The 12882-nt window shown below is 42.9% G+C and overlaps 1 protein-coding gene across 4 annotated transcripts in view; it reads left to right on the top strand.

Moving 5' to 3' along the window:
* TRIM33 (tripartite motif containing 33) overlaps nucleotides 1–12882 on the top strand; it is a 140479-nt gene that overhangs the window by 53595 nt on the left and 74002 nt on the right. For all 4 annotated transcript variants that reach the window (XM_056558381.1, XM_056558380.1, XM_056558382.1 and 1 more), the window contains exon 2: nucleotides 6923–7041. In XM_056558381.1, the coding sequence (XP_056414356.1) occupies nucleotides 6923–7041 (119 nt within the window). The remainder of the gene's footprint in view (nucleotides 1–6922; nucleotides 7042–12882) is intronic.

Below are 12882 nucleotides of genomic sequence, written 5' to 3' on the forward strand. Positions count from 1 at the left end.
TGGATCCTATAATTGGCCTAAAATAATGTCCTGCAAAAAATAATGTCCTGCAAAAAAAACGTACACTGTATATGATGATACCATATGAATTGTTTGAATAGTGGATATTGCAATTAAATCGCTGTTGCCGGTTTCTCCACTCCACAGCCTACAAATAGAAATAAAGTCACTGGCACGATTGTGCCACTCACCGCACCGCTGGTGGACAGATGGATGATGAACGAATAAGCTCTAGCCGGGGCGGCGTGATGGTCGCGGGATATACAGCCGTTCTCACCGGCGAGCTGTCCCTTGGCGTCAGGTGTACTCTAGCCGGGGCGGAGTGTTGGTCGCAGAATATCCAGCCGCTCTCAACCCCGAAACGCGTTTGGTGACTGAGATTGAGCCTCTTTTATTGGTCCAGTTCACACTACAGCTGCGGTTATACAAGCATCTATCGGACAGTTCCTCTCTGGAGAGATTTCATCCACTATCCATTCATTACATGGTCCGGTACTTAAACTCATCTGCTGAACCGGTGTAGAACCCTCCACCATTGGATCAACATCTCTATCTGCATGCAGTATTACTATACAACATCATTTAGCACCAACTAACCTCCCGCACAAGGTCAGCTGACCTGCCATCAGCTGACCTGCTACGTCAGACGCCAAGAGTTAACTCGCCGGTGAGAGCGGCTGGATATTCTGCGACCAACACTCCGCCCCGGCTAGAGTACACCTGACGCCAAGGGACAGCTCGCCGGTGAGAACGGCTGTATATCCCGCGACCATCACGCCGCCCCGGCTAGAGCTTATTCGTTCATCATCCATCTGTCCACCAGCGGTGCGGTGAGTGGCACAATCGTGCCAGTGACTTTATTTCTATTTGTAGGCTGTGGAGTGGAGAAACCGGCAACAGCGATTTAATTGCAATATCCACTATTCAAACAATTCATATGGTATCATCATATACAGTGTACGTTTTTTTGCAGGACATTATTTTTTGCAGGACATTATTTTTTGCAGGACATTATTTTAGGCCAATTATAGGATCCATCCTACAGGTCATAACTCCATTATTTACAGGACTGTCACTTTTCATTTTCAGGACTTATTTTTCTTGTATCATCCATTTTTTCTATCAAATCATTTTTCTTTCCAGGAGGAACGTTTTATTATTATTATTATTTTTATTCTTTGTGCACACTGAATTTACTATCATTCTGATCAGAGTAACACTTTAACATATCATCACCCAGTGTATCATTATACGGCTGTTAGCCTTAATAGATACACTCGCTCTGTAGTGTAACTACTTGTTGTATTTTATATTTCTTTTTTAACTAATTGTGCGCTACCGTAGAGCCCTGCGGGAACGCACTATTTAATATTTATTAAATACCATTTATACACTAATTGTGTTTTTTCTCTATTATTGATACCAGACATCCCCCATTAATCTTTTTTCTGATATTGAGCTGAGGACTAATATTCTATTTTTTCAAATTTGTAAATTACTTCTATGAAAAAATCTTAATACTTTCAGTACTTATGAGCTTCTGAAGTTAAGGTTGTTCTTTTCTGTCTAAGTCCTCTCTGATGACACCTGTCTCGGGAAACGCCCAGTTTAGAAGCAAATCCCCATAGCAAACCTCTTCTAAACTGGGCGTTTCCCGAGACAGGTGTTTTTTTAATAGAAGTAATCTACAAATCTGCTTAACTTTCTGAAGCCAGTTGATTTATATATACATATATAAGTTTTTGCCTGGAATACCCCTTTAAGTGAGAGCCTCCAGTAGTTTTTTGCAGCAATGTCGGGCTTGAATCCACACTTGTATCCCCAAGTAACCATTGGTTATTTTTGATCTAAGGCTTTTTTTCACGCACTTCATGTGTGCTCTGACGTATTGACCCTCCTAGGAAATTATAGGGCATCTGAGTATACTGTACCTTAATTTTTATTGCACCCTGACTTTCTTTTAAATCATATTTGTATGTTAAGTATTTTTAAAGTATTGAGGTTTTCTTTCCAAATTTTGTATTTTATGTTCTATTTTTAAAAATGATCCTAAAATCTTGAATGCTTCAGAATCTTCCTTTCTGGCAACTGGGACCAACCAGCTTCCTAGATATGGAGCGGGCAGAGGGTGTACCATTTACATGCTTCATCGTCTAAGGGTTTAAGTTTTTTTTTTTTTTTTTGTCTTTTTTTCCTTTTAAAATCTAAATAAAAAATTCCTGAAATCTTGCAGTTTTCAGTCTGATAACTAAGCGAGTAAGGACTCACAATGGAATCTCCGCTAGTTGCTAGGACAGTTCAGAAATGTCTCCATAGACTGCAAAGCGCATTCCGCTGAAAGAATGAACATGTTCTGTGGCCTGGAATTTCTGTGGTGGAAGTTTTGCAGTGTGCACAGAGCAGCAGAATCCCTTTGAAAACAAGACAGAATTCCGTTAGGAAAATACGTAGTGTGACATTTCCTGTTCTATAGAGATCACTTCTCAGCATTCTGATGTTGCAGACCTTATATGTCCCATCCCAACCTCTGGCCTAGAAGGCACTAACAATTTTTAAATGATGGAAAGAAATATGTGAACAAGTTCCTCTAAAGAAGTCGCTGGTACCCGGAGATGAAAGTAAACTTCTTTATTGGCAACGCGTTTTGATCCCGAACCGGGATCTTCGTCAGGCATCGAAGATGCCTGACGAAGATCCCGGTTCGAGATCGAAACGCGTTGCCAATAAAGAAGTTTACTTTCATCTCCGGGTACCAGTGCCTTCTTTAGAGGAACTTGTTCACATATTTCTTTCCGTTGTTATCCACCGGACTGACGTCACACCGGGAAGTTCCTCGTGGCAGCAGTTCCATTTGATTTCCTGCATATAGACGCTACTGTAGGTGTTGTGCTCGGAGCGCAATACCTAGGGGTAAGAACCCATCTTTGTGTTATCTCCTTCATTTTATATAAACGGTCCTCCCTAGGGGCGCACCTCCTGTTGTTTTTTCTCGTTGATATATTAACAATTTTTAAATGGCTGCATTTATCATTTAAAGTTATTTATACAAGAACTTAGTTTTAGGGATGCACCGAAATTTCGGCAGCCGAAAATTATTGGCAGAAAATGCCCCTTTTGGCATTTTCGGCTGATACATTTTTGTGCCAAAAATGTTGGGGTGTGTGGCCTAAATGATTCGGGGTGTACAGGTACGCCCTGGATGCTAGGGACTTAGGGCATACAGGTGCGTTTTGGTGTGCTGAGTCTAACTGTGGATATGATGCGAGTGCAAGAGCTGCGCTCGCATCATAGCCCTTGGGTCCCGGCTGCTTTTTGCAGCCAGGGACCCACCGGTAATGGTAGAAATTGTAGGTGGCTGATGTTGTCGCGCTGATGACATAATGTGCTGCGCGAACTGCTTCTGGTAGCCATGATAATCTGGGCCGACCCAGAGCTGTCTGCTGCTGAGCTACGGGACCATGCACTTTGTGGATGAGGTGGCCGAGGCGGTGTCCGTGGGGTCTGAGTGGAGGAGGTCACAGGGGGCGGACTGTGACTCCGTGAGTTATCCGCCATAGTGTGGCAACTGCTCTGGATCATACCCAGGGGCCATCTTCATAAGAGGGAGCCTGGGAATATATAGTGCAGTGTTTCCCAACCAGCTTGCCTCCATATGTTGAAAAACTACAACTGTGACTGAACACAGCTTTAAATCCTGCACATCAAATCTGTGCAGAAAACTGTATGTGTGAATAGACTATCAGCAAAAATACGCACGTTTGAATGTACCTTGATGGTCTATTCACACGTACAGTATTCTGCACAGATTTGATGTGCAGGATTTAAAGGGGTTCTCCACTGCTTTAACCTTCTTTGGCCAGTTAGTACTGTGGCTATATGTCATTAACTCTTTCTTTCCTGTTGCTAACGCTACTATGTGTTTTTTATTTATTTATTTATTTTTTAACCTTTTTTAAGCTGGTTAATTCCTTAGTTTTCTGGCTTGCCTCGACCACTTATTTTTTTCTCCCACCGCCATCTTGCCATCAATACTTCACCCTGCAGGGTGTTGTGTGGGAGGCCGGCCTGCCCCTCGCTCCATTCGTGCCCGCCTCCCGCGCTAATGAATATTCTGTCGTCATAAGCGCGCACCTCCTTACTTTCAGCTTCTTCTAAGCTGAATGCTGATTGGGCAGCTTGTGGCTAATCTGCTCCGGTGATTAGCGCATGTGCAGTTCGTCCTCGATCGTGAGGGTCACCTAGTTTAGTGTTAACAATCCCCCAGCGCGTCAGGCCCGAGGCTGATATCACAATGGCACATGCGCAGATGACCCTCACGATCGAGGACTTACTGCGCATGTGCCAATCACCGGAGCCGATTCGCTGCAAGCAGCCCAATCAGCATTCAGCTTAGAAGAAGCTGAAAGTAAGGAGGTGCGCACTTATGACGTCAGAATATTCATTAGCGTGGGAGGCGGGCACGAACGGAGCGAGGGGCAGGCCGGCCTCCCACACAACACCCTGCAGGGTGAAGTATCGATGGCAAGATGGCGGCGGGAGAAGAAAAAAAAGTGGTTGAGGCAAGCCAGCTAACTAAGGAATTATCCAGCTTCCGGGTCTGTTAAAAAAGGTAAAAAAAAAAAACCACATATAGTAGCGTTAGCAACAGGAAAGAAAGAGTTAATGACATATAGCCACAGTACTAACTAACTGGCCAAAGAAGGTTAAAGCAGTGGAGAACCCCTTTAAAGCTGTGTTCAGTCATTTGGTTTACATTGAAATCTGCAGCAGAAAATCCTGAGCATCAAATCTGGCCAGAATACTGTGAACAGACCATCAAGGAACATTCACACGTGTGTTTTTTTGCTGAAGATTTGCTGCTGTAGATTTTGTTGCCTATTAACTTCAGTCAAAACTGCAACAGCAGAAAATATACATGTGTGAACAGAACATTAACGTTGCGTTCATATGTGCATATTTTCTGCTGCAGATTTTGCTGTCCGTTGAAGTCAATGGGCAACAAAATCTGCAGCAAACATCTGCATGTGTGAACGCTCCCTTGTGTGAACAGACCCTAATAGTTTATTCACACGTTCAGTATAGTGTGCATATTTGATGCTCAGAATTTTCTGCTGCAGATTTCAATGTAAACTAGATGACTGAACACCGCTCCAAATCTGCAGCTTCCAATCCTGTGCATCAAATAAATATGTGCTGGATACTGTCAGTGTGAATAGACCCTAAAACTGCAGTAAAGGAACACAAAAAATCACAAAAATATTCCAGCAATTTGATTTGTGATTGTAACCAGTCGGCTTCCTTATGATATATAAATGCTGACCTGGACATTGTAGATGTCAAGAGGTTTACTTTGATGCAGCCTTTTCAGAATAAACACCTTTTAAAGTGTCAGGTGAAAGACTTTTTCATTAATGTGCCCACACTGCCTTATAAAATCTACTTCCTCGCTCTCTTGTAGCCTCTGGTATGAGGGTGCCCTGAATATGGCCATTCTCAGCTGAACTTTGCTGCCAGCGCCGCTCAGCTAGTCGCTATCCGCAGTGCTGTCTCATTTCACTGTCCGTTACCTCAGCTGCAGACATTACAATGTGCAACCCAGGTATTTCCTGATACTGGAGGGAGCGAGGAAGATGGGCTAAAGCTTTAATTGTTAGGCATTTTAGGCACAAAATAAAAACCCCTTTAATCCTTTCATATAGTCACGCTTCCTCCGCCCTACTCGAAGCCCCTTAGGCTGGATTTACACCCTGAGTGCTGAGCTTTGCATGAAGTTTCAATTTCACACCAAGAGTAGAATAAAAAAAGTAGTTTAATTAATCAATTGATTTGGTTTTATGCTGTTTTGTTTGTGGTGGTAAATCTTCACAAATTTTTGCACAATGGTCAATTTTGACAAAACATTTTGTGACTTGCACATACATTTTTTTTTCAATATATAGTTTGGTTGAAGTTAAGACTTTCAATTATGCGGTAGTAGCTTATTTATCAATTAAACAATTTAAAGTTGTTGCAAATTTTTGAACATTCTCACTCCAGTCGAGACCACACGTGAAACTTGCTTAAAGGGGTACTCCACCCCTAGACATCTTATCCCCTATCCAAAGGATAGGGGATAAGATGTCTGATGGCGGGGGTCCATCTGCTGAGGACCCACGCATTCTACCATCCAGCACCCACCTGTAATGGCTTCCGGAACCGCTGGAGGTCCTCAGGCTGAGTCCATCTCGACCACTGGGATGGAAGATTCAATGCAAGTCTACGGGAGGGGGTGTGACAGCTACCACGCCCCCTTCCATAGACTTGCATTGAGGGGGCGGGTGTGATGTCACACAGGGGCGGAGTAGTGACGTCACGATCTTCTGTTCTCATGGTCGGGATGGTATTAGCCTGAGGGCCTCCAGCGGTTCCGGAAGCCGTTACAGGTGGGTGCCGCATGGTAGAATGTGTGGGTCCCCAGCGGCTGGACCCCTGCCATTAGACATCTTATCTCCTATCCTTTGGATAGGGGATAAGATGTCTAGGGGTGGAGTACCCCTTTAAAGCTCAGCTGTTTATGAAGAAAGTGCTTCTGTTTGATATATCTGGGGGAAGTAGACAGGAAAAATGACTTAATAAGTGAAACCAAACTTGGTTTTGGCTTTAAGATTGCTCACTGAAATCTGCAATTGCCTAATCTAAATGATGTTTTGCTGAAGAATTTATTGCATTTTCGTTGTAAAAACTGCATGTATTCTAAAATGTACACCGCCAGGATGACTTTTTACTTTAAAAAAAAAAGGAATTCAGATAAAAAATATGAATAAACTTGATCCACCCTGTCAGCTTATTAAATAAATAGCTATTTTACTTAAGTGTGTAAAAAAAAAAAAACCAATCCTTCACATGTTGCGTTGTTGTAATTGATCTTTCCTTTTGTTTTTAGTTGGGGTGATAAGGTGCCCGGTTTGCAGACAAGAATGCAGGCAAATCGATCTAGTGGACAATTACTTTGTGAAAGACGCTTCTGAATCGCCGAGTAGCACCGATGAAAAGTCTGAGCAGGTAATGCCTAGGATTCCATCAGCATACTATTTTTATTTAAGGATATAGGTAACGAAGTAGGAAGGTAACTTATACTGCGCAAAGCACATTTGCCAGTATGGATTCCCAGCAGTAATTGATTTGGATTTAGAACAAAGTTGACCAGTAAAAGAAGACAGATGCTGTAATAATCCACCTGTCTTCTTTGCAGACTGCTCCTTTTGCCTACAGACACACACATATACAGGGTCTCCCATAAGTGAGCCCACCCCTCACATTTTTCTAAATATTTTATTATATCTTTTCATGTGACAACACTATAGAAATAACTCTCTGCTACAATGTAAAGTAGTGAGTGCACAGCCTGTAGAACAGTGTTTAATGTTGTGGCTCCTCCAAATAACTTGAAACTGCCATTATTTTCTAAACCTTGAAAACAAAAGTGAGTACCCCTTAGTGCAAATGTACAAAGTGTAAATATTTTGTGTGGCCACTAGGGCTGCGCGGTATACCGGTTCATACCGAAATTTTTGTGCTGCACGATATGAATTTTTCCCATACCGCAATACCGGTTTGGCCCCTCTCCCTCGGGAATGAATGAATCATCAGCCCAATGCTGCACTGTCCCCACATCGGGGAACTAATCCTATGTGACCTGCGAGCACTGTTCTGCGCCCCCCCCCCCCCCCAATTAATTATTAGCCCAGCGCTGTCCTCATCAGGGTACTACTCGCATGTCACCCGCATGCGCTGCTCTCCTCGTCCTGTTCGTTGCGGCTGCCGGCGCTGACACTCTATGCCAGTGGTCTCCAACCTATGGACCTCCAGATGTTGCAAAACTACAACTCCCAGCATGCCCGGACAGCCATCGGCTGTCCTGGCATGCTGGGAGTTGTAGTTTTGCAACATCTGGAGGTCCGCAGGTTGGAGACCACTGCTTTATACTGTGCGGTATCCCTATACCCTGGCTGCAAAAAATAAACAAAATAAACTTTAACTCACCTCCCATTGGTGGTACTGGCCTTGTGCTCTTCCTGTAGATGGGAATGTCAGACAGCAGTCAGTCTATCACCAGCCGTAGCGATTTTCCACCTCGACCTGTGATAGGCTGAGTGCACTGTCATTTAAGAAGTCTGCCAGAGCTCCTTACTTGACAGTGCGCTCAGCCTATCCCCGGACGAGGCGGAATATCGCTGCGGCTGGTGATAGGCTGACAGCTCTCAGACGTTCCTATCCCCAGCGTAAGGCTGATGTTGGTGCGTTAAAGTTTTTGTTTACCTTCTGCAGCCCGGGCATAGGGATACCGCACTGTATAGAGAGAGTCAGCGCTGGCGGCCGCATAAAACAGGACGAGGAGGGCAGCGCTTGCCGGTGACATGTGAGTATTTATCCCGATGGGAAATACCGTTATATACCGTGGAACCGCCAAAAGTTTTTTTAAAAATACCGTGATACACCTATTTGGTCATACCGCCCAGCCCTAGTGGCCACCATTATTTTCCAGCTCTGCCTTAAGCCTCTTGGGCAGGGAGTTCACCAGAGTTTCACAGGAGTCCTCCTCTTTTTCCTCTGTGATGACATCACGGAGCTGGTGGATGTTAGAAACTTTGCGCTCCCCCACTTTCTGTTTGAGGATGCACTACATATGCTTAATAGGGTTTAAGTCTGGAGACATGGCCAGTCCATAACTTTTATCCTCCGCTTCTTTAGCAAGGGAGTGGTTGTGTTTGGGGTCTTTTTATCATGTTGTAATACTACAGCCCTGCGGCCCAGTCTCCGAAGGGAGGAGGATTGCGCTTTGCTTCAGTTTGTCACAGCACATGTTGCGTCATGGCTTCCTCAATGAACTGTAGCTCTCCAAGGCCAGCAGCACTCGTACAGGCCCAGACCATGACACTCTCACCACCATTCTTGACTGTAGGCAAGACACACTTATCTTTGTACTTCTCACCTGGTTGCTGCCACATATTTTGCACAAGATGGGTGAATAAATACAGCCATTAATTTATCCTGGAGTGCCGCTTCTTCACTTGTCTATATATATATATATATATATGTATATATGTATATATGTATATATGTATGTCTATATGTATATATATATATGTCTATATGTATATATATATGTGTGTATATATATATACACATACACACACACACGTGGCTGCAGCACACCGGAGTATCCGAAAGTTCAAAAAAAGTGTTTTATTCCAGCTAAAAACAAGACATTTCTGTGGTTTCACACCACCTTTCTCAAGTCAACTTGAGAAAGGTGGTGCGAGACCACAGAAACGTTGTCTTGTTTTTAGCTGGAATAAAGCACTTTTTTTTGGTACTTTTGGATACTCCGGTGTGCTGCAGCCATTCTTTTTTCTACAAATTTTTGGACCCAGGACCGAGGTTCCTGAGACTACCTGCACCCACAGATTTACATTATTTTATGAGAATGCTGCTCCAGCCTTCTTTCTATATAATATAGAGATAGATAGATATATATATATATATATATATATATATATATATATATATATATATATCTATCTATCTATCTATCATCAAAAACCTTTGATGTTCCAATAACATCAAAAACCTCAACGTGTTTCCCCCTGAAACAAATAAAAGCAGGGTTTCTCAGGTGGTGTTAATGATAGAAAAATGCTCAAAGATAGAAGAATTTTACAGCGTGTGCTGCCTTAGGGCTCAAGATCCATGATGGCAGACCATAGTCCTGGAAACTAGCAAGAGGGAGACACTGGCAGACCATAGTCCTGGAAACTAGCAAGAGGGAGACACTGGCAGACCATAGTCCTGGAAACTAGCAAGAGGGAGACCAAGGTTACCTGTGTCCCTCTTGCTAGTTTCCAGGACTATGGTCTGCCTGTGTCTCCCTCTTGCTAGTTTCCAGGACTATGGTCTGCCAGTGTCTCCCTCTTGCTAGTTTCCAGGACTATGGTCTGCCATCATGGATCTTGAGCCCTAAGGCAGCACACGCTGTAAAATTCTTCTATCTTTGAGCATTTTTCTATCATTAACACCACCTGAGAAACCCTGCTTTTATTTGTTTCAGGGGGAAACACGTTGAGGTTTTTGATGTTGTTGGAATATCGTGTATTTATATCTGGGCCCATGGTTCATTTGGGCACACATTCTGTGTGTGTGTATGTATGTATGTGTATATATATATATATATATATATATATATATACTTTCATCTTTGTTGCTTAGAGATATTTGAACCTTTATTGAGTTGGCGCTAGACATAAGCGAAGTTACAGTACTTCGATTCTGCATGAAGCTTGCGGCTCGGCAGTTGATGACTTATTCTGCATAAATTAGTTCAGCTTTCAGGTGCTCCGTTGGACTGGAAAAGGTGGATACAGTCCTAGGAGACCATATTTCTTGTCTACCGTATTGCAGTTCAGTTTCATGGTCTTGGCAATCTTCTTATTGCCTAAGCCATTTTTATGTAGAGCAGCTATTATTTTTTTTTCTGATTCCCAGCGTGCTTTGCCATGAGGTGCCATGTTAAACTTCCAGTGAACAATATTAGAGTGTGAGAGCAGTAACAAGAAATTTAAAGCGTATCCGTCAGATCCAACAAAAAACATTTATCACTCAGTATCTAATCCTGACCATGTACATCTATTTAACGTGTCTAGCACCTTTATTTATTATTACACTTTTAATTTAGCTCACTAGTCTAAATTCCTCTCAAAGGGAGGGGGCGTGGCTTCAATTTGCAGGTCTCTGCCCCCTCCCTCAGTATGCTCTCTTCTCATATCTCCCCTAGCATTAGCAAAACTACAACTCCCAGCTTGTCCTCACTGACAGTAGTGGGACACAAGCTGACAGTGGGAAGATTTTTCCTCCAGCTATGGGCCCTGTGCTCATAGCTGTCAATCAGGGAAGTGTGTCCATGACATAGGTGATGATGCATGGACACAGTAGGACTAGTATGTGTCCATGCAGGTGGGGCGGGGGGGACAGTTGTTTTACTGGCTTTTTCATCATGAAATACTGACATTTTTCTAATGAAAGCAATTGCAAAACCTATTGATATGCATGCTTTACAACATCAAACGTTTTTGTATCTGACAGTGCCCATTTAAGACAACTGCACCTCTAAGTCTTTTTAACACTTATGAGTCACATGACAGCAGGAAGGACAAATGGCTAATTTGTCCCAATTTGAACATTTCTATTTAGGGTTTACTCATTTTTGTTGCCAAGGTTTAGAAATTAATGGCTGTATGTTGGTTGTATGTTTTTTTTTTAATGGGACAACAACATTAAAGGAGTACTCTGCCCCTAGACATCTTATCCCCAAACAAAGTATAAGGGATAAGATGTTTGCTTGCAGGGGTCCGGCCCTCGAACTCCCTACGGGCACCTCGACATTCTGAATATTTATCATTTATCTTCAGAACGATGAGTTCGGATGGCTGTCACGCCCTCTCCCTTAGACATGAATGGAGGGGCATACGTGATGCCACACTCCCTCCTGACATCACGCTATGCCCCTCCATTCATGTCTAAGGGAGAGGGCGTGACAGCCATCCAAACTCCTCGTTCTGAAGATAAATGATAAATATTCAGAATGTCCGGCACGCTGACCATAATGTTCAGAACACCGGGGTGCCCTCATGGCGATCACGGGGGTCCCAGCAGCCTAAGTGTAATTTCATTAATGTTGTCACATTAAAGGATATCAAATATGTACAAAAATGTGAGGTGTACTCGCTTATGGGAAATACTGTACATGACTGGTAAATGGGTATTACAGAATATATATATATTAATCCAGTGATTTTAAAAGGTTTGTGACAAATCCTTGCTGCTACACATGCAAATGCCCTGTTACACACTGATCCCCCTGCACAGGGGATTGTTGTGTGTAGTAGCACTAAAATAAACTAGACAAATTTATGTGACCACAAATTCTGCTAAATTTTTCAGAGCCTGATCGACAGTACAGAGCCTCCTGCAGGGTCCAAAAATATTGAAAAATAAGACTACAAATGAACCTCATCTCGTTTCAGTGCCAGGAAATAACAGTTTGCTGTATTTGCTGCCATTTTCAGTCTTGTAGACATGTAAACAAAGTGTGAAGCTTTGTTTCCTTTATAAGATGCTCAAGCATGTTAGATGGCTGTATACTAACAAGTATATTCCACAAAATTCCTACACAATGGGGGAGATTTATCAAAACCTGTCCAGAGGAAAAGTTGACCAGTTGCCCATAGCAACCAATCAGATTGCTTTTAATTTCTTAAAAGGCCTCTGAAAAATGAAAGTGGTTTCTATGGGCAATTCGGCAACTTTTCCTCTGGACAGGTTTTGATAAATCTCCCCCCAATGTCTAACGCGTGCCGTTATTTTGTACTGCATTTGTTGAGTCAGTTCGGTAAACTGGTTTACTGCAAATAGCAGAGTTTTTGCAACAGATACAATACTAATAAAATAGAAATACAATGCAAGATTAACACATACTGTAACATCATTGGGGAAGATTTAACAAAACCTGTGGAGAGGCAAAGTTGCCCATAGCAACCAATTACCGTAGATTGCTTTTATTTTTCAGAGGCCTTGTTAAGAATGTAAGAAGTAAGCTGATGGGTTCCTCTGGGCAATATTGCCTCTCCACAGGTTTTAATACATCTCCCCCGTTGTGTAGGATCACTCGAAGTGCACACATCATGCACAGATAGTTATTCCAGCAAGGGGAGTGAGATTACCAGACACTTGATGCCGCTCATCTCCTCAGGAAACAGGATCTTGCAGTTTACAATCCAGTCTGTCCACCACTATTTCCACTAATGGGAGACTTTTTGGGGAACTGTTGTGAACAAGGAGATCACAGCT

This window comes from Hyla sarda, chromosome 2 (genome assembly GCF_029499605.1).
Source record: "Hyla sarda isolate aHylSar1 chromosome 2, aHylSar1.hap1, whole genome shotgun sequence".
NCBI lineage: Eukaryota > Metazoa > Chordata > Amphibia > Anura > Hylidae > Hyla > Hyla sarda.